The 20,024-nt window shown below is 41.7% G+C and overlaps 1 protein-coding gene across 5 annotated transcripts in view; it reads right to left on the bottom strand.

Moving 5' to 3' along the window:
* Window positions 1–20,024, bottom strand: part of LOC117552462 (anoctamin-4-like) — an 81,246-nt gene that overhangs the window by 32,871 nt on the left and 28,351 nt on the right. For 4 of the 5 annotated variants that reach the window (XM_034225909.1, XM_034225913.1, XM_034225912.1 and 1 more), the window contains 3 exons: window positions 13,111–13,311; window positions 12,265–12,422; window positions 11,992–12,141 (listed from right to left, as the gene is read on the bottom strand). In XM_034225909.1, the coding sequence (XP_034081800.1) occupies window positions 11,992–12,141; window positions 12,265–12,422; window positions 13,111–13,311 (509 nt within the window). The remainder of the gene's footprint in view (window positions 1–11,991; window positions 12,142–12,264; window positions 12,423–13,110; window positions 13,312–20,024) is intronic. The other variant, XM_034225910.1, reaches the window with a different exon arrangement.

The following is a 20,024-nucleotide window of genomic DNA, read 5'->3' as shown; positions in this document are numbered from 1 at the left end:
CAGTGTGCTCCGATTGGTCGGGACCAGTCGGGACGTTGTGAATCGCGCTGAACTCCGTGGAGGTGTGATTTCCTTGTTTAGCGATACACAGCGAAACACAGCCAAACTCACCCTGAGCACACACAAAGTCACAGCCGAAGTAAAAACAATAAGTGTGGCTTGATATTGAGTAAGAAAAAGTTTGATAAACGCTGTGAGAATGGGTCTGCAGAGAGAATTTCACCGCGATCCCAACTGTCTGTTATCAGCCTGCAGCCAGGGAGGAGAAATCAGCAGAGCTGCCTGCACTGAGTGTGTGAGGAAGTCCGTGGAGTGGTCAATTTGGACCAATCAGCGGGGGCTTAACGTAACAGCTCCGCGGACGTAACGTAACGGCTCCACGGATTGGTCCATTTCGTTCCGGGGACGACATGACATCATGATGTACCCGGAAGAATCAAATGGACAGTGACGTATCTCCAACGAGGCGTTTTGGGGAGGTATTTTCTGTTTTAGAGTTTTACTCGTTACAGGGTGTACTTTGAGGGTTTTGACTCTGCACACCATTTACATGCATACAAACCTTCATAACACACAAGGGGACGGGTAATAACCGGAAAAGCATGACATGTCACCTTTAAGGCTAAGCATTAAATGCCTTCTTCATGAAATCGGTATTGATGTTGCTAATGTTGGCTAAGTCTCTCTCACAGTCATCAGCAAAATAACCAGATATTTCCATCAGGGTTGGGGGAGAACAAAGTTGAGTTGGATATTCTGAGAGACAGCAAGCACATTTCGTGGCATCTGCAGGCAGTGGCAAGTACTTCCGGCATCTGCCACAGATGTCACACCTTGCCGATGCATCTGCCGCTGCTGAACGGGAGTTGCCACAAGATGCCAGACCTCGATTCCACCGGGTCCGTCTGCGTCGCGTCACGGCTGCGCCATGGTTTTGGTCCAGCCTCCTTCGGCGTCATACCCTACCGGGCGCGTTTCAGAAGCATTTCAGAAGCGGAGCGTCTTGCCTGCCGGCTCACAGTTTTTGTTGATTTGGGCATATTTCCTGGACAGGCTACTTTGTACAGACAAAGTTAATAATAATTGTAATATTCCAGCTATAAACACCGCGGCGCGGCCGTAACGCGGCCGTAACGCGGCCATAACGCGGCCATAACGCGACGCAGACGGACCCGGTGGAATCTAGGAGAGAAGGTTTACGGTAGCTGCCACTCGCCTTCCGTGGCAAATGCTGCTATTTAAACCCGTCGTGTAAAATGTCGCTGTTTAGGCATGACTTTATCGAACTGATCTGTACACAGGACTGATGATCTGTACACAGGACTGATGGTCCGATCTCTATTTTTCAAAAAGATTAAACATTATAATTTCTATCTACACTGAACAAAAATATAAATGCAACACTTTTGTTTTTGCTCCCATTTTTCATGAGATGAACTCAAAGATCTAAAACATTTTCTATATACACAAAATAACCATTTCTCTCAAATATTGTTCACAAATCTGAAAAAATCTGTGATAGTGAGCACTTCTCCTTTGTCGAGATAATCCATCCCACCTCACAGGTGTGGCATATCAAGATGCTGATTAGACAGCATGATTATTGCACAGGTGTGCCTTAGGCTGGCCACAATAAAAGGCCTCTCTAAAATGTTCAGTTTTATCACACAGCACAATGCCACAGATGTCGCAAGTTTTGAGGGAGCGTGCAATTGGCATGCTGACAGCAGGAATGTCCACCAGAGCTGTTGCCCGTGAATTGAATGTTCATTTCTCTACCATAAGCCGTCTCCAAAGGTGTTTCAGAGAATTTGGCGGCAGTACATCCAACCGGCCTCACAACCGCAGACCACGTGTAACCACACCAGCCCAGGACCTCCACATCCAGCATGTTCACCTCCAAGATCGTCTGAGACCAGCCACTCGGACAGCTGCTGCAACAATCGGTTTGCATAACCAAAGAATTTCTGCACAAACTGTCAGAAACCGTCTCAGGGAAGCTCATCTGCATGCTCGTCGTCCTCATCGGGGTCTCGACCTGACTCCGGTTCGTCGTCGTAACCGACTTGAGTGGGCAAATGCTCACATTCGATGGCGTCTGGCACGTTGGAGAGGTGTTCTCTTCACGGATGAATCCCGGTTTTCACTGTTCAGGGCAGATAGCAGACAAGCGTGTGTGACGTCGTGTGGGTGAGCGGTTTTCTGATGTCAATGTTGTGAATCGAGTGGCCCATGGTGGTGGTGGGGTTATGGTATGGTCAGGCGTACGTTATGGACGACGAACACAGGTGCATTTTATTGATGGCATTGTGAATGCACAGAGATACCATGACGAGATCCTGAGGCCCATTGTTGTGCCATTCATCCACGACCATCACCTCATGTTGCAGCATGATAATGCACGGCCCCATGTTGCAAGGATCTGTACACAATTCCTGGAGGCTGAAAACATCCCAGTTCTTGCATGGCCAGCATACTCACCGGACATGTCACCCATTGAGCATGTTTGGGATGCTCTGGATCGGCGTATACGACAGCGTGTTCCAGTTCCTGCCATTATCCAGCAACTTCGCACAGCCATTGAAGAGGAGTGGACCAATATTCCACAGGCCACAATCAACAACCTGATCAACTCTATGCGAAGGAGATGTGTTGCACTGCGTGAGGCAAATGGTGGTCACACCAGATACTGACTGGTTTTCGGACCCCCCCAGACCCCCCAATAAAGCAAAACTGCACGTTTCAGAGTAGCCTTTTATTGTGGCCAGCCTAACGGCCCGTCTACACTACAGGCATCAAAAAATCTTGAAGCTGGGCGTGTCTGAAGCTTGGCGATTTTTTGCGAGCAACGCGACCAACAACCAATCACATGAATCTCCCGCCCCCGACATACAAAGCAATAGCAATGTTAAAACGAAGTAAACTGGATATAAAATCCCCAAACAGGCGAAAACCTACCAGTTTCCCCCACTGTCTCTGCCACCTCCCTCCATGCCTGCTTCCTCCACTGTCTCTGCCTCCTCCCTCCATGCCTGGTTCCTCCGGTTTGTAACCCGGTAAATAGTTCTGGTCGGAAAGAACCGGGTGATTTGCTACCGTATTTTCTCGTTTGGAATATGAGGAAATGAACTGCGGTCTGGCTCTCCCAGCTTGCACGCGGTTTGATTGGCTAGTGCTTGTACTGGCGGGAATTGCAAAAACGGGATTTGATTGGCTGACGCCAGCTTCGAACAAGCATCGAGCCTCAAAAGTTGAACATTGTTCAACTTTTGACGCCGATAGACGCTCGCGATGCTTGCAACGCCTTGCCATGCTACCCACAATGCAGTTCGGCGAAGTTTGAAAATATCCTACGTCACCCCATTCAAATGAATGGGCGAAGCGTTGAAAGCATTTTTTGACGCCTGTAGTGTAGACGGGCCGTAAGGCACACCTGTGCAATAATCATGCTGTCTAATAATCAGCATCTTGATATGCCACACCTGTGAGGTGGGATGGATTATCTCGGCAAAGGAGAAGTGCTCACTATCACAGATTTTTTCAGATTTGTGAACAATATTTGAGAGAAATGGTTATTTTGTGTATATAGAAAATGTTTTAGATCTTTGAGTTCATCTCATGAAAAATGGGAGCAAAAACAAAAGTGTTGCATTTATATTTTTGTTCAGTGTATTTTATTTGGAGAACGTGGTTTGTTAAAATAAATAAACCTGCTATTTTTATGATAATAATGATATAGTAAATAAAGACAACTTATTGACATCAAGACCTATCATTGTTGACCAGAGGTGGGAAATAGGCTAACTAAGTAAGCTACATATACTCAAGTACTGTAGGCCTACTTGTGCTTTAGTTGAGTATTTAAATTGTATGTTACTTAGTACTTCTACCCCACTACAATTCAGAGGTAAATGGTGTACTTTTACTCCACTACATTTATGTAATAGGCTACCTTTAGTTACTTACTACTAGGGATGCTCCGATCGCCAATTTCGGGCCGATCGCCGGAATCAGTATCTGCCGATACCGATCGCCGATCCGATCGAGTGGGCGGGGCCTAAATGGAAGATTTAAACATCACTTTAAATCTTCCATTTAAAGTGATGTTTAAAACTCAGTTAATGGGGCTCATTCACTGGAGCTTCCACAAACAATCAACTTAATTATTACATTCAAATGATGTACATTATTCAAGTTGACATTAACTTTGGATAATAACACGGGAGAAATGAGCGGAAGCGCTCTCTTTTCCTCTCTCCCTCTCTCTCTCCCCCTCTCTCCCTCTCCTGACAGCCTGTCAGTATCTCATGCAGCTCACTGATCCAGTAATGAGTGACCCGACAGTGAAGAATACATATATTTATAATGACTAGTTTAGCTTGTTCCAGAGGTAGATAAAATAGCTAAGTGTGTTAGGTCTAACTCTTGTGTGTTTCGCTCCGCTTACCGGTCCGGCGGGCGGAGCTGCAGGATTTCTGCTTCACACACACGTTGCATTCCGCTATTTTACTGTCTTTTTCGGACACCTTAAAATAATGCCAGACCGGTGAAGTCATTTTGGCGAGCTTGTTTTGCCGCACACAGAGAAAAGTGTCATGTATTTTACGTCATGCGATCGGCTCTCGCGATCGGCATGTTTAGAGAGCACCGATCAATCGGTCGAGAGTGAGTATCGGTCGATCTCGATCGGTGACCGATCGATCGGAGCATCCCTACTTACTACAGATTCTGATTAATGATGAAAAATATAATCAAGTCTTAAATCAGACTTTAGTTTCACCTAGAGTAAATTCACAAGCTACGCTACAGTATACAAAGTCATTAAAACTAGCTGCACCTTTACCAGCTTTGATAACACTTTAATGATCACTAATTATAATGAAAACATGTAATATGTACTTTAAGTATATTTTTATGCTAATACTTTTGCACTTTTACTTGAGTAACATTTTAATGCAGGACTTTTACTTGTAACAGAGTATTCCTACATTTAGGTAGGCTACTTCTACTTTTACTTAACACTATAACCGCCAGGGGTCGCTGTAGGCTATAGCCTACCTAAAACCGCCAACGGGTAAAATGTACCCGCTATTAGAATGCATTGATTTTCAAGGTACAATGTTATTTTATTTATCATACTAGAACACAGGGTTAACAGTGAGTGTTGCCACTACTCGCCGTGGCATGTGCCTTGGCATTTGCAGGCAGTGGCAGATACTTCAGGCATCTGCCACAGATGCCACTTTGCCGAGGCATCTGCGGCAGATGCCACTACTTGCCAAGGCATCTGCCGCTGCCGAACGGGAATTGCCACTAGATGCCGGTGTAAGAGAAGGTTTACGGTACATTTGAGAAACCGGCTTGAGATACACTTTTTGTTATATTCCATGGGATGCTCTTAACATCCCGATAGCAATGAATATCTTAAGTGCTTTGACAAAAAATCCATAAAAAAATGTCATCTGTGGAAGCCGTAGTACTGTAAAAAGCACGACCAATCATTTTAGCTGGCCCGGCTAAAATAACTGGATGGCCTACCTGCCTGTCAGCCTTCCATCTGTGCACAAACTTATCTCGTGCCCTCATTTGTCATGTACGCGTTCGTGTGTGTTGGAGGAGGGGCTCTGTAAGGAAGTGGCAGATTTTTTCCACCTGTCTATTTTCAAATTATAGCGCACTCGAGCTGGTTCTTCCAAAATTACCTACCCCACCTTTAAATGCAGTTTCTAAAGCTGAAACCCTACAAGCACTGCAAAGCTGGCAAGGGGAGACGGATGAGGATGACTCACCATACGAGCTCTTCACCTTTACATTTGACCAAAGAAAGGACTACGAAACGTTATCCAGAACAGTTACAGTGAAGCATTACAAATTGTTCGCCAGTTTCGAAACACAATAAAAGATCAAAAAACATGAATTGTGTCTTGCTTTTTTACTATGCTGTCATGATTGACTAAACAGAATAACAATAACATGGTTTGTTTAGATTCACTGATATCAATATCAAATAAGAATCATCTGAAGCACTTAAATAAAAATGTTTAATCAGAATTAAAATATTAAACAACAAAACAGATACAATGACATTAATCTGTTTATTAACAACGAAAATAATACAAATTAAGTACATATGCCTACATTTAAAATAACACATTTATACAATCAAATATAACTGTCCTTTGCCTAATTTATAAAGTATAAACCTTAGCATCTCACTAGCAGTGGCAACTGCAAGATACAGCTGCCCTAAGTCTGTAGCCAAGTCTAATAACACCAGTGTACACACAACGCTGAAGTTGGCTTCCAATTCAGAGCATCCGATTCGGCAGTTAAGGGGAAAGTTAAGGGACATTTAATTTACAGCGCTGAGCGAACAATCCTCCGTGTTTGAACCTCTTAAACCGCTGCATAGCCGATTTATTTGGACTGGATTATCCCAGAGAGTCTAAAGATTATTTATAACCCAGTTTGAGATTTGTGAAACTTTTATTCTATTTGTGAAAATACAAAAAAGGGAGATTTCAGTGCTTTTTTCACATGTAGACCACATTAGACCAGGTCCTGATCTAAAACCACTATACCTAGACTCATCAAATCTGGACTGGATTATCCCAGAGAGTCTAAAGATTCTTTATAACACAGTTTCAGATTTGTGAAACCTTTATTCTATTTGTGAAAATACAAACAAGGGAGATTTCAGTGCTTTTTTTACATGTAGACCACATTAGACCAGGTCCTGATCTGAAACCACTAGACCTAGACTCATCAAATCTGGACTGGATTAGTGTTGTCATGATACCAACATGTTGGTTTCGATACCGATACCAAGTCAAGAATTGCGATTCCGATTCTTTTTCGATACTTTTCTTAAAAAAAGGGGAAAAAGTCTTAAATGTAATTATTGTGCTTTATTTCACACCAGAACCATAACCATAACACAAACTTTTAAACAATGAGAACAATAAACAAAATAAATGACAAGAATTCGTATTAAATAAAATTAAGCATCATCTCAAACAACTTTTTTGTTTTATAAAATATAATTTGTTTAATATTTTATTAACAGTAATATAAATAATTATTGACAAAATGTACATTGCAGATGTTAGCCACATTGGTAAGTCAGCTAAAAAGATAGCCATATTAGACAGTTATCATTGCCATTAATTGCCTCGTCAAACTACGAAAACGTTCGTTTGTCACAAAATAAATTACACTTGTTTGATGTGAGGGCATGGGCTTGAGCATGATGTAATTATGTTATCTATCACATTCGCTAACCTGTCTGTCTTTAAATTCTTTAAACAGCTCTGGATTCCGGTCGGCGGGTGCTTAGCCAAGTCTGATGTGTTGGCTCCCTTGGTTTACAGGGATCTAAAACATTTCTTACAGACAGGCCTCGTGGTGTCCGTAGGCTTTCCCTCACTGTCAGAGATATAGCTCAAATACTTCCAAATTTCGCTTCTGGCGTCTTTTTTGTCAACAAGCCGAGGCGCAGCGGCAGTTGCACTCCCACTTGCAGCCATGCTTCTCGTTTTCTCACATGCAGCTAGCGCGTGGCCGAGTGCACGAGAGAGGGGAGGGACTTAGAACGTGCTTGAGAGGGGCGGGAGTGCAGGCACGGCTGCAGTGCAGGGAGTGGAAGCAGAGCGCTGAACATACACGGCTCTTATTAAAACGGCGCTTTCTCACCGGAGTACCGGAGTACTTACCCCGTTATTCTTAAAGTAGCCTACCGATACTAATGAAACGGAGGAATCGTACCGTTTTTAACGACAGGGTATCGCGGTACCTTTCAAGTATCGGTACACCGTGCAACACTAGACTGGATTATCCCACGGAGGCTAAAGATTCTTTATAACACAGGTTGAGATTTGTGAAACCTTAATTATTTTAAGATTTATTTGTTAATTATTTGTATTACTAGTAATAATACACCTGGTTTATCGTAGCAAGCAGTGGAAACTCTCCTCCATAAGCGACAATTGCCAAGGGCTTGCGTTGCAACCCTCACTCGCCAATATTTCTTTTTTATTACAATATATTTTTAGTAGCTATACTATCATAAATATAGCATGTTTGTTTATTTTAGCAAACCACGTTCTCCAAGTAAAATTATCATTTATAATCTTTTTGAAAAATAGAGATCGCACATCAGTCCTGTGTACAGATCAGTTCGATAAAGTCATGCCTAAACAGCGACATTTTACTCGATGAATACGGGTTTAAACAGCAGCATTTGCCACGGAAGGCGAGTGGCAGCTACCGTAAACCTTCTCTTACTCTGGCATCTTGTGGCAACTCCCGCGTTCAGCAGCGGCAAATGCCTCGGCAAGTAGTGGCATCTGTGGCAGATGCCGGAAGTACTTGCCACAGGTGCCACGGAGTAGTGGCCTCTGTGGCAGATGCCGGAAGTACTTGCCACTGCCTGCAGATGCCACAGATATTCTTCAGGTAACGAGAATCTGCTGGAATTTTAAAAAGCAACTGATGACATAAGATTACTATATAAAAGTTATTACGGCCCGTCCACACTACAGCTTAAAAAAAAGCTTGGAGCTGGGCGTGTCTGAAGCTCGACCAACAACCAATCATATGAATCTCCCGCCCCTGACACACAAGCAGTGGTTTGATTGGCTAGAGCTTGTACTGGCATATGATTTGATTGGCTGACGCTTCCACCGAAAGCTTCAGAAGCTTCAAAAGTTGAACATTGCTCAACTTTTGCAGCCTGAAACGCCAGGAAAGCTCCGCTCTGCTTCCCACAATGCAGTTCGGCGAAAAGTGACGTCACCCCATTCAAAGTAGTGATGGGAATTCCGGCTCTTCTTGGTGAGCCGGATCATTTGGCTCGGCTCACCAAGAAGAGCCGGCTCTTTCGGCTCCCAAACGGCTCTTCAGTTTACCACATATTATACCTTTTAATTCAATCAAATGTAGCCCTATTTTGACTAATGATTTATATGTGTACAAATATATCACTTAAATTATTCAATACATCCTTTGTACTGAAGTATTCTAAAGTAAAAATTACATGATTAATATAAATGATTTGCTGTGGCCAATTGTTTTCATTGCATTTACAGACCCGTGTAACTCTCTGATACCACCCAATGAATGCATTGACTTGCTTGTAGAACCACGCTACACAAAACAGATAGCAACACCTATAACAACTATGTTAAAAAGGGGGCTACTGTATCGACCTATATTTTTCAAAATACCAAACAGATCCTGCATTTTAGCCATGCCTCATTTCGCTCTATTTCCTCTTTCCAGCGCTGTTTTTGCAGGGGGCTGATTCTGTGTGCTGCAGCTGACCACGCCCCCCTGCAGGAGAGGGGAGCGTGCTTTAGATCAGCTGCTGGGCTGTCAGAAGAGGGGGAGAAAAAGAGATCTCCGTCCTCCGTGTTTTATTCTTATAGAAGTAAGAAGAGAAGTAATGGGGCAGAAACCCTCCTTTTTACGCAGCAGTCCAGACATAGACATCAAACGGCGACACATATTCAGTGTGCAGTTACTTTGGCATTAGGGCAGGGATATCTAGATACTTTCCAAGGTTTGACATAATGAATTGTGCTACTTTTAAAGCAAGCAACGATGTTTTCAAATCTGTAATCAAAAAGCTCCTCAAAAACACTATCGAAGCAGTTCCTGCCGTTGCTACGTTAGTTCAAACAGTAACAACGGACTATTTTTCTTAGCGGATGCATGTCAATTTAAATCAATACATAAAACTATTTTTTAAATCAATAAAATCATTTTCTAAATCCATAAAAGCATTTCAATTAATATTGGGAGTCATGTCGTTACTTTGTTGAGAATGTGGCCATGTAATAAGAGGGATAATGTGCACATTGCACAATGTGCCTTCATGCCGATCTAGATCCCTCCGCAAAAACAAAGAAAAGAAAACCGGCTCGTTCGCGGGCAAGAGCCGTCTCCCGTCGTTCACTTAAAAGAGCCGGCTCTTTCGCGACCGACACATCACTAATTTAAAGTGAATGGGCAGACGCCTTGGAAACAGTTTTTGAAGCTGTCGAAGCTGTAGTGTGGACGGGCCGTTATGGTAATGATATGTAAACAGGTGACACTAATGCAGGCTCAAGCCCAGGGGCCAAGCCGCTGTGGCTTTTCAGTCCTCAAAGCAAACAAAAGCATTTTACTCTGGATTCATGGTGTATAAAATGACAAGGGGGCTTCTACGTAAATCTAGCAGGGAAGATGCCCCCCCCCCCCCCTGTAATTTTGGCCAGAATGTTCATAATCTCACAAAAATCCCATGTGTAAATTATTCTCCTTTACCTCTTAAACCCCACGGACCCGTTTCCAGGGCCGAAATCGCGTCATTTGCAGGAAACAACGAATAAGGAACCTTAATATTTAATAAACTATGAATATTTTTATATCCATATAACGGGAAAAAACTCATTTAACTGATCTTTTTCATTTTTTTCTCCAAAAAAAACACACAATGCTAACAGTGAGCCTCTGAAATAGCCCCGAGCGAAAAATGCTAACCTATTACTGCACCGAAAATCACTCCTAGCTCCCTTATTACTTATCCTAGCTGCACATCCAACACATCGTGTATGATCGTAAAGACACAGAATCTAACGGCGCCCACCTCAACACTGAAAGATACAAACTCGCGACGTTATCAACAAAAACGTACATCAAAACAAGTGGCGCTAGGTAGCCCACAATGCTAACATGGCTTACCTTTGTCTTTGTCTGGTCTAAACTGGTCTTCAATGGCATTACAACGATAACAACGATGATGTAGTTAATCCATAGGTTAATATCCAATTTGGCTGTGTACCCTTTGAAATGTTCTGATAATAATCTATAAGCAATAAAACTGCAATTCCGTTTTAAAATAGTAGAGCAGGCCATTCCTACGCTCTGTAGCTTCATTGAATGCGCGAAGACGTCACATTTGTTTAACATGAGTGTGTGCGGGACGATTTCCCTTCGATTGTATTGGCTCTGGTCAGAAAAATATGTCACATGTCAAAAGAAGAAGGGGGGCCAGAGATATGAAAAATCCACCCAAATGGCCCCAGAAGAGTTTTTTTGTGCTAAATCTGTCTAAAAAGGTAAAAATATCACTTGTTTTGCATCAATCTTGATACAGGGTACTTATTATATGTTGTACTTTGGATTCCTAAAGCTTTTAGTCTACTAACCCATCATCCAAGGTTAGTTTTCACTATAAGTACAAAATATCTTTTGGACGGACACTATAATTTACAGTTTTTTTTACCATGTTCAATCTGAACTTTCTTTAAAATAAAAAAACATCTATATTGATTCTGACGTTTCTACATCCAACTCACAGGTTTATCATTACTTTGAGAAAAAAGATTATTAATGTAACCCTTTTAGAAGGGAATATATGGTCATTTGTTCTGGGAATGTCATTTTCGAGCCTGAAACCTGAAAAACAGGCTTGGGGCTTAAGAGGTTTTAAGCAAACAAAAAAAATGTACGCTGAATTTATCCGCTGAAAAATGCTTCTAAATCTGGCAGAGCTGGTGTTATGGCTGCCAAATTTGGCAAATACTAAGACTCTTGATCGCAGATAACAGAAAGATATCACAAAATACCGAAAACGTTATTCTTTAGCAAAGGCACAAATTGTCAGATATTTTAAGCTGTGTTGTTGTGTTATTAAAGAAAGAATTTCTACATAAACATTTTATCAGTATAATCTTTTAAGATGTTGCCCAGAGAATTCCCCCTACTTATTTCACTAGCAAGTGAATATCGTGTTATTCTGCAATAACATTAAACCACACATAGTCTTTTCTAGAGTCTAACAAAATCTTCTAAATCTGTATGGTCTTACTTGACACAGAACTCCTAATATCTGAATAATATGTATGTTATGTATGGCCAAATCATGGTCTAAAATCATCACTGACGTGATGATTTAGCTGAACTCTTGTCAACATAATGAATAAACAAATGAGCAGCAGTGTATTTTACCTCCTTTTCCATGTGTAAGCCCTCTGCACGGATGTTCCGCTCAAATATCTCCCTCTTCTCTGACTGCGAGCTAGACTTCCTGTAAACCAGGATGTAGTCAATGCGACTCTTTCCATCGCTGAAGCAAAGGCAGCTGGACTTACTCCTCCCCTGACGGATAGACACATCAAGGACACACAGTCAATAAGGAACAATTAGTAACTGGCCATTTGGCTCCTCCACCTTTACACACATCATTACACACTATAGAGTTCTTCTGTCCAGCTTCCCTACCCCACTGACCTCTGGGAGGCACGAGTCCGACTTGGTGTTGTTGTCCAGGATGCTGCTGTTGGTGTCCGGGTTGAGCAGGGTGGAGTCGTCGTCTCTGGACGGGCTGCTGATGCCCTCTGACCTTTTTCTCTCAAGAAGCACATTAACATTCTTCACAGCTGGAGGCAAGATTAGCAGAGAGAAAGTTAGAATACACAGCTACTACTTGTATATTTTCATTAGTGTATATGGTGCTTGGAAAAGGACACTTTTCAATCCCCTGGACGTTATTTAAGGCATGTATCCCTCACAGTCCTTTGAAAAGTACATATTTTATCCACGCCATTTGTATACATATATGTAAATAAACAAACGTTTTGAGTTGGTGTGTGCGAGAAAAACTTACATTTTTGCCGCTGCTTTTAATTGAACTATGTACACTGTAACTTGTATTATTCATGTTTTATTATCTTTGGTTTATAATGTGTTTCCGCTGCACTATTTCTTAATGATCTTAATGTCTTTCATTGTTGTAAAGCACTTTGAATTGCCTTGTGTTTAAAGGTGCTATATAAATAAACTTGCCTTGCTTTGAGAGAGAGAGAGAGAGAGAGAGAGAGAGAGAGAGAGAGAGAGAGAGAGAGAGAGAGAGAGAGAGAGAGAGAGAGAGAGAGAGGCATATCTAGCGCCTTATAAGACTTCTTCTTTGTATTTTGATTGCTTTGTCAAAACTGTTACTTAAAACCTTAACCATTAAATTGAATGTGATAAAGAGAGTTTGGCGCTTCTTGTTTTAAAGAAATATCGGTGTGTTATGTGAATGGCAAGTGTAGAGAACGTTCAAGCTCTAGTGGCGCTGGTTCTCACCAAGGGGAGGCTCATCAATTTGAGTGCTGGAGTCCGTGGCTTTAGACGAGGATTCCTCCATGATGTCTGCCCCCCCACAGAAGGGGAAGGCCAGAGGTCTGTCCGCAGCCTGGTAGCCTGAGGCCAGAGGCTGCAGCGGGACCCTGCGTCGGCGGTGGCTCCTCTTCCGGGGCTCAGACTCATGTAGAGATAAACTCACACCTATAGGAAACACAAAACCTTTATAACACTATGTTTTTGCCACACCTGTAAGTGTGTGTTTCTGTGTGTGCAGCTGTCTGTTCACAGCTCATCTCACATACTACTGGACCCATCAGCCTAATATTTATTATGCTTATTTTTGACTGTGTGCGCCATGACCACTCGTGAGTCACTGTCTTGATCAGCCTACCGTTTTATAAGAGCAGTGTGGTCGAGCATTAAAGATGAATTTTACCGTCAAACTTTACTGTCAGATACTCAAAGCAATTCATTAGTCATGGGTAAGTTAGGTCGTAACCATTCACACAACATTTGAGTTCAAGTCCGGATTACTTCTTGAAATCAATCCAGGGTTAACAAATAAACTGCCTGGAAGATTTCTAGCTTTTTATGAGCTTAGCTTGTTAAACCCCGGGCCTGTTTTTCAGGTTTCAGGCTCGAAAATGACATTCCCAGAACAAATGACCATATCTTCCCTTCTAAAAGGGTTACATTAATAATCTTTTTTCTCAAAGTAATGATAAACCTGTGAGTTGGATGTAGAAAAGTCAGAATCAATATAGATGTTTTTTATTTTAAAGAAAATTCAGATTGAACATGGTAAAAAATTGTAAATGATAGTGTCCGTCCAAAAGATATTTTGTACTTATAGTGAAAACTAACCTTGGATGATGGGTTAGTAGACTAAAAGCTTTAGGAATCCAAAGTACAACATATAATAAGTACCCTGTATCAAGAATGATGCAAAACCTCTTCTGGGGCCATTTGGGTGGATTTTCCATATCTCTGGCCCCCCTTGCTCGATTTTGACATGTGCCATATCTTTCTAACCGTCAGAGCCAATGGAATCGAGGGGAACTCACACCTAGTCCTTATTTGGTAATGTGTGTGTATTAGACTTCCGCATAGCCAAGACCGGAAGCAGCAGCCAGCTAATGGTGGCTACCATTAGCAGCTAACTTTTGCTCTGCGATTTTTACATAAAAATGGAATTATGGATTATAAATGAAATTTTTTTTTTTTACAGAGACGTTAAAAACCTATGGATTAACCGATTCAGCCGCGTTTTTTTCTCGTTTTAATGCCATTGAACACGTCTTTTGATCAGATTGACAGCTATGGTGAGACAATCTCCCTAAACTCCGTAAAGGTACATGTTGTGATGTCTGTGTTTGCTTCCCCTGTCGCGAGTTCGGATCACTCAGTGATGATACTATATACCTAAATAATCTTTGGAACCTCAGCTTTAATCGGATATCTTGTATGTGCAGCTACGATAATTCATAAGGGTACTTTTATCTTGAGTTCTGTGCCAATGTCCGTTAGCATTTTTCGCTAAGGGGTCATTTAGATGCTTCTTATGAGACTTATGTTTTGTTTTGGTAAAAATTGTTTGTTTCGTCAGTTAGCTGAGATTATTCCCGTTAATCTGGTATAACACATTAATGGGTTCTTAAATATTAAGATCCCCTGAGACACAGTGTCGTAAAAAAAAAACCAGGGTCCCCGCCGGCGGGGACCTTGGGGTTTTAACAGGTTAAGGTCAAAGTACATTTTGTTAAAGCCGAAAAAAAAGGTTTGATTGCACCTATAATTTTTCCAACCCTTCAGGGTGATACCTCTCCCAGTTATGACGACGGGCTCATTCCGGTTTTCCAAGGATTCAGGAATAGAGTGAATAAGAGAGATTATTTTAAATCAGGCATATCTTGCCTCAAAACGATGCAGAGAAACTAGTCCATGCATTTGTTACTTCAAGGCTGGATTATTGTAACTCTTTATTATCAGGGTGTACCAAGAAGTCAGTTAAGTCGCATCAGCTGATTCAAAATGCTGCAGCTCGTGTACTAACCAGAGTTAGGAAAAGGGACCACATTACTCCTGTTCTGGCTGCCTTACACTGGCTCCCTATAGAACACAGGATATAATTTAAAATTCCTTCTCGCCTACAAAGCCCTTAATGGGCAGGCGCCATCTTACCTTAAAGAACTCATTATACCCTACTGTCCTACTAGGGCATTGCGTTCCAAGAATGCAGGGTTGTTGGTTGTTCCTAGAGTCTCTAAAAGTACAATGGGAGCCAGAGCCTTTTCTTATCAAGCTCCACATTTGTGGAATCAGCTTCCAGTTTGTGTTCGGGCGGCAGACACCCTATCCGTTTTTAAGAGTGCGCTTAAGACCTTCCTTTTTGATAAAGCTTATAGTTAGGGCTGATTAGATTCAGCCCCTAGTTTTGCTGATATAGGCTTAGTTTGTCAGGGGACATCTTACTTCTTCCTTCTCTCTGTCTATACCTGTGTACTCTCATGTTCCGATTAACCCAGCTTCCCCAAATGTCTTTCTTTTTGGTGTCTATATACGCCGGGATCCGGAGTCATGGATGATCCTGCGGTCCTGTGTCCTGGATCGCGAGCCCTGGATCTTGAGTCCTGGATGGATATCCTCGTGGATTCATCTTCTTATTAATATACACACATGCATTTCCAAACATTTGGACTACCTATGTTGCAAATGTATTATCTTTTCAATTTACACACGGCATCTATTGTACGTCTGTCCGTCCTGAGAGAGGGATCCTTCCTCTGTTGCTCTCCCTGAGGTTTCTCCCATTTTTCCCTTTAAACTGTGGGTTTTCTCCAGAAGTTTTTCCTTGTACGATGTGAGGGTCTAAGGACAGAGGGTGTCGTATTGTCATACTGATATTCTGTACAAACTGTGAAGACCACTGAGACAAATGTAACATTTGTGATATTGGGCTATATAAATAAACATTGATTGATTGATTGATTGATTGATTGATTGATTATGTGAGACAGAAAGATCTGTGAAAGTCACAGAGGGAAGACCAAAGAAAAACTGAAATTGACAGCTCAGTTACGTTTATTCCCTATTATAGGGATTTACGATTAAATACTTGAAAATACATTCTCCACAGGAACACAAAAGCTAATTGGGTCTATTTATCATCTAGGAAGTGTTGTTAAGGTTGGGGGACATACATTCTCCATCTAAATATCTCCATCACTCACTCTCTGGAGAGCTTCTGTAGAGGTGGGAGGACTGTGTGCTGATTTTTACTTTATGACATGAAAAGGTGACTCAGCTAAATCTTTCTGCTGAGCCGTAGAACCGGGGACAGAGGTTGTGGGAGCGTCCTTGGCTCCAATTAGCCATTGATGCTTGGGAACATTGGAGCCCGTGGATGCAGCTAACAGAAACACAATACAATTAACTGACAACACACAAACCGGACAAAAACGCTATGAAAGCGACATGTAAATCACTAGAGCGTAGCCTGCTTTATGGTCTATTTTACTTGAAAGGGGACTTCAGAACCAGTTAGTAAATTCCCCTCCCCATATTCAAGACGCATGTTTCCTCAGGACCAGTGGCGGTTCTAGAACATTTTACATGGGGGGGCAAAGGGGAGGCAAGAGGTCATGCCAGGGTGGCATGGGAGGGCGGGCAGTACGTGGTATTTTACACTGTATATAACCTATTTATTGTTAATTCATGCCCTAACACAAGTGTTCTTAATGCACAAGAGAAACAAGGTATTCAGACAAACAATCGGGTGCCCTTTGAGTCCCCCAAGCTTACCTCAACCATTTTAAATGAAAGGAAACTACAAAATGTATTTTAAAGCAATGAATTAATGGAACAGGTTTTTTTGCATTACAATGTAAATTAAATATATATTTTGTTTTAAAAAAAATTGGTTGTCTTAGACAGACATATTTGCATGTCCTCACTAAGCATTATTACATATTAATTTAATATTAAACAAATAAAAATGGCCAATTATCCCAAAATGTTGCTGCTAATATAATCATATGCTTGTCAACTTTAACTGATCAAAAATAAATTCTTAAAAAATACTTGAATTATCTATGAAATTGCAATATTGTCCCTCAGTTTGTTTCAACCCCGTCACGCCATACCATTTACCCTCCTATTAAAATAATGGATCAGTCCATGTGTGGATCAGTCCATGTGTGATCTGCATGGAGGGAATTACATCACAGAAGTGTCAGTTTCTTCTCTTACCTATATTTCAGTTTTTGTATTTTCAGATTAAGATTGATAAACTCAACATTTCAACTATGTTGTATGAATTAATAATAGTAAATAATTAATAGTTTTGCAAAATATTACAATGTTGTAATGTCCTTGACTTCCATGTGGTGCCATATCTTAGCTAAACAAGGTCTCATGCCTACTTTTTGTCAAAAACTTCAACCCTGTTACATTTTTTCAAGGAAATTCCTAGTAATTATTTATATGTTGTGCCTGAGGTGGGAACATGTAAGTAGTCCACTACCAGATGTTATGACCAAACATTTTGGTTTCATTTTTCAAAGATATAAAGACCCAAAAGGCACCCGATTTAGAGAATACTCAGAATTCTGCATACTGTAAGTACTTAATTATAATTAAGTACACAAATGACATCACCGCCATCTTTTTAGCGAGCTACAGGTGACCTGTGCAGCAACACATTTCAATCAATATTTGTCAATACTAAGAGCTGCTAGATTGAGCTGCTGTGATGGAATATGTAAGGAGAATAAGAACATACCATGTGGTCCAGCTGGAGTTTCATCTGCCTCTGGCCCTCTTTCTGATACTTCATCTTTATTCCTCACATATATTTCTTCTTCTTCACTAATGTCTTAATCTCCTCCTCTTCCTCCTGGTCTCTTCATCTCCTCCTCTTCCTCCTGCTCTGACCCTCCTGGTCTCTTCATCTCCTCCTCTTCCTCCTGCGCTGACCCTCCTGGTCTCTTCATCTCCTCCTCTTCATCCTGCTCTGACCCTCCTGGTCTCTTCATCTCTCTTTTCCTTTTCCTCTTTCTGTTCGTCCTGATCACTTCTCATATGTCTTTGTGTTGTTGTTGAATCACTCCAGCTACTCTGGCCTGCAAGAGTCTACTTGTGAAAAGCACTGGTACAAATGCTTGTATAACTTTACACGTTAGTGCCATGTAGCCTAGCTAATATGTAGCATATCATAAATATAACATCAGAAAGTATTGATCAAGCGCACACAGGCAGCTGTGTTTGGATCCAGTTTTTACGGTAAAGGATGTATCTTGGTTTCATTGATCTGGCCTCATTGCTGTGATGTGTAGTTTACGTGGATTTAATAGTAGGCCACCGCGTAGTTTAGCAAAGTGATCGATCTCCCAGCTAACGCTGTCTGCGTAGTATTTTGTAACGTAACGCCCCAAACAGCGCCCGTCTGTTAAACGCTATCGATTCAAACGGCAGCGTTTTATTAATATTTAGTTTCAAGCTCTCGTCCTTAGTAAAAACAAAACTAGTGGAAAGGGAAATGCTCCCAGGGGAAGCTGATCCATAGGTGCTGGGACAGCTCGCTCCCTCTCTGCAGCGGTGTGAGCCGCGGTCTGTGTGAACGCCGCTCCGCAGTTTAATGCAGGGCCGTAGCTGCGTTTTTAACGGGCCTAAAATGATATTTTAAATGATTCAATTTTAACTAATGTAATGCTTGTTTTGTTGCTTGAGAAGCTTGTGGAAATAGTGTAGGTTTGTTTTAGTACAGTTTTAGGGAAACAAAAGTTAGGGGGGCAGCTGGGGGGGCAAGGCTCTACAGTGGGGGGGGGGCAGCTGCCCCCCTTGCCCCCCGTAGATCCGCCCCTGCTCAGGACACACAGCGGTCTTCTTAACGGGATCGAGAACATCTTACTATAATGTTGTCCCTCAAATACTGAAACATCATACATGAGCCTACAACCTGCTGTACCAAGACAGTGGCCAGTAAAACAATGTGACCATCAAACTGTAACCACCCTGTTGTAAGACTGTAACCAGAGCCAAAACACACAGCCTCTTGCTCTCACTGCTTTAGTAGAACAAGGACTAAACAAAGTGAGATGGCTGTCCTGACATAGCCAAAAATGCATATTAATGCTACGTCACACAATTTTCTCCCTTCTTAATTAGTTATTTAGAGGCAGAGAGTAACTCCACAAACCACACGATTGCACATTCAACAGGCCTACATGACTTAATGGAAAGACAGGGCTCTAATTTTTCAGTCTGTGTTTTTCTGTATGATACACAGTGCTCAGACATACGTTACATTAACATCGTTGTTTTGCTTTGACTTTATTTTTAAGAAATAAAACCCATTCAGTTAATTTTCATGTGGGCTCGTCAGCTCCCACCGCGATCAATTGAAAGAACTCACATTTTGAGAGCATATTAATACTAGTGAGACTTTGGATTCAAACCCAGTGCTGAGAACCTGATAAACCTAATTAGGAAATGTTATGGTCTGAACCAGTGCAGAAAACAGACTGATTGCATCCCACCAAACACACACAGGAGACATTTAAGAATGCTGGGGATGATCTGACACCTGATGGGAAGTGTAGGATCTGGTGTTTTTGGAGCATTTAACACATGTAAATCAAGAACACTGCTTCTAACATAGACGTGACTCTATGTGTGGTACTACGTTGACATCTGAACACATTCTGGTTAATCCTGCTCCAGGATCTGTCAACAACACAGCTCGGCTCCATAGAATTGGCACCAATCGTTAAAGATCTATCGAGTTTGTCACAGTTAAACTTTTTTTGAAATGTTGAAACTGATTTCCCAGAAGTGTTAGCAATATATGTTAGCACAGCATTCATTGGTGATACAACTTCTACACCTATACACTGTGTAAATATGGGAACTGTCTA

The sequence above is a fragment of the Gymnodraco acuticeps genome, unplaced genomic scaffold (genome assembly GCF_902827175.1).
Source record: "Gymnodraco acuticeps unplaced genomic scaffold, fGymAcu1.1, whole genome shotgun sequence".
In the NCBI taxonomy this organism is placed as follows: domain Eukaryota; kingdom Metazoa; phylum Chordata; class Actinopteri; order Perciformes; family Bathydraconidae; genus Gymnodraco; species Gymnodraco acuticeps.
Note: the sequence above shows the minus strand (reverse complement) of the source record. Positions and strands in the feature narration are given on the sequence as shown.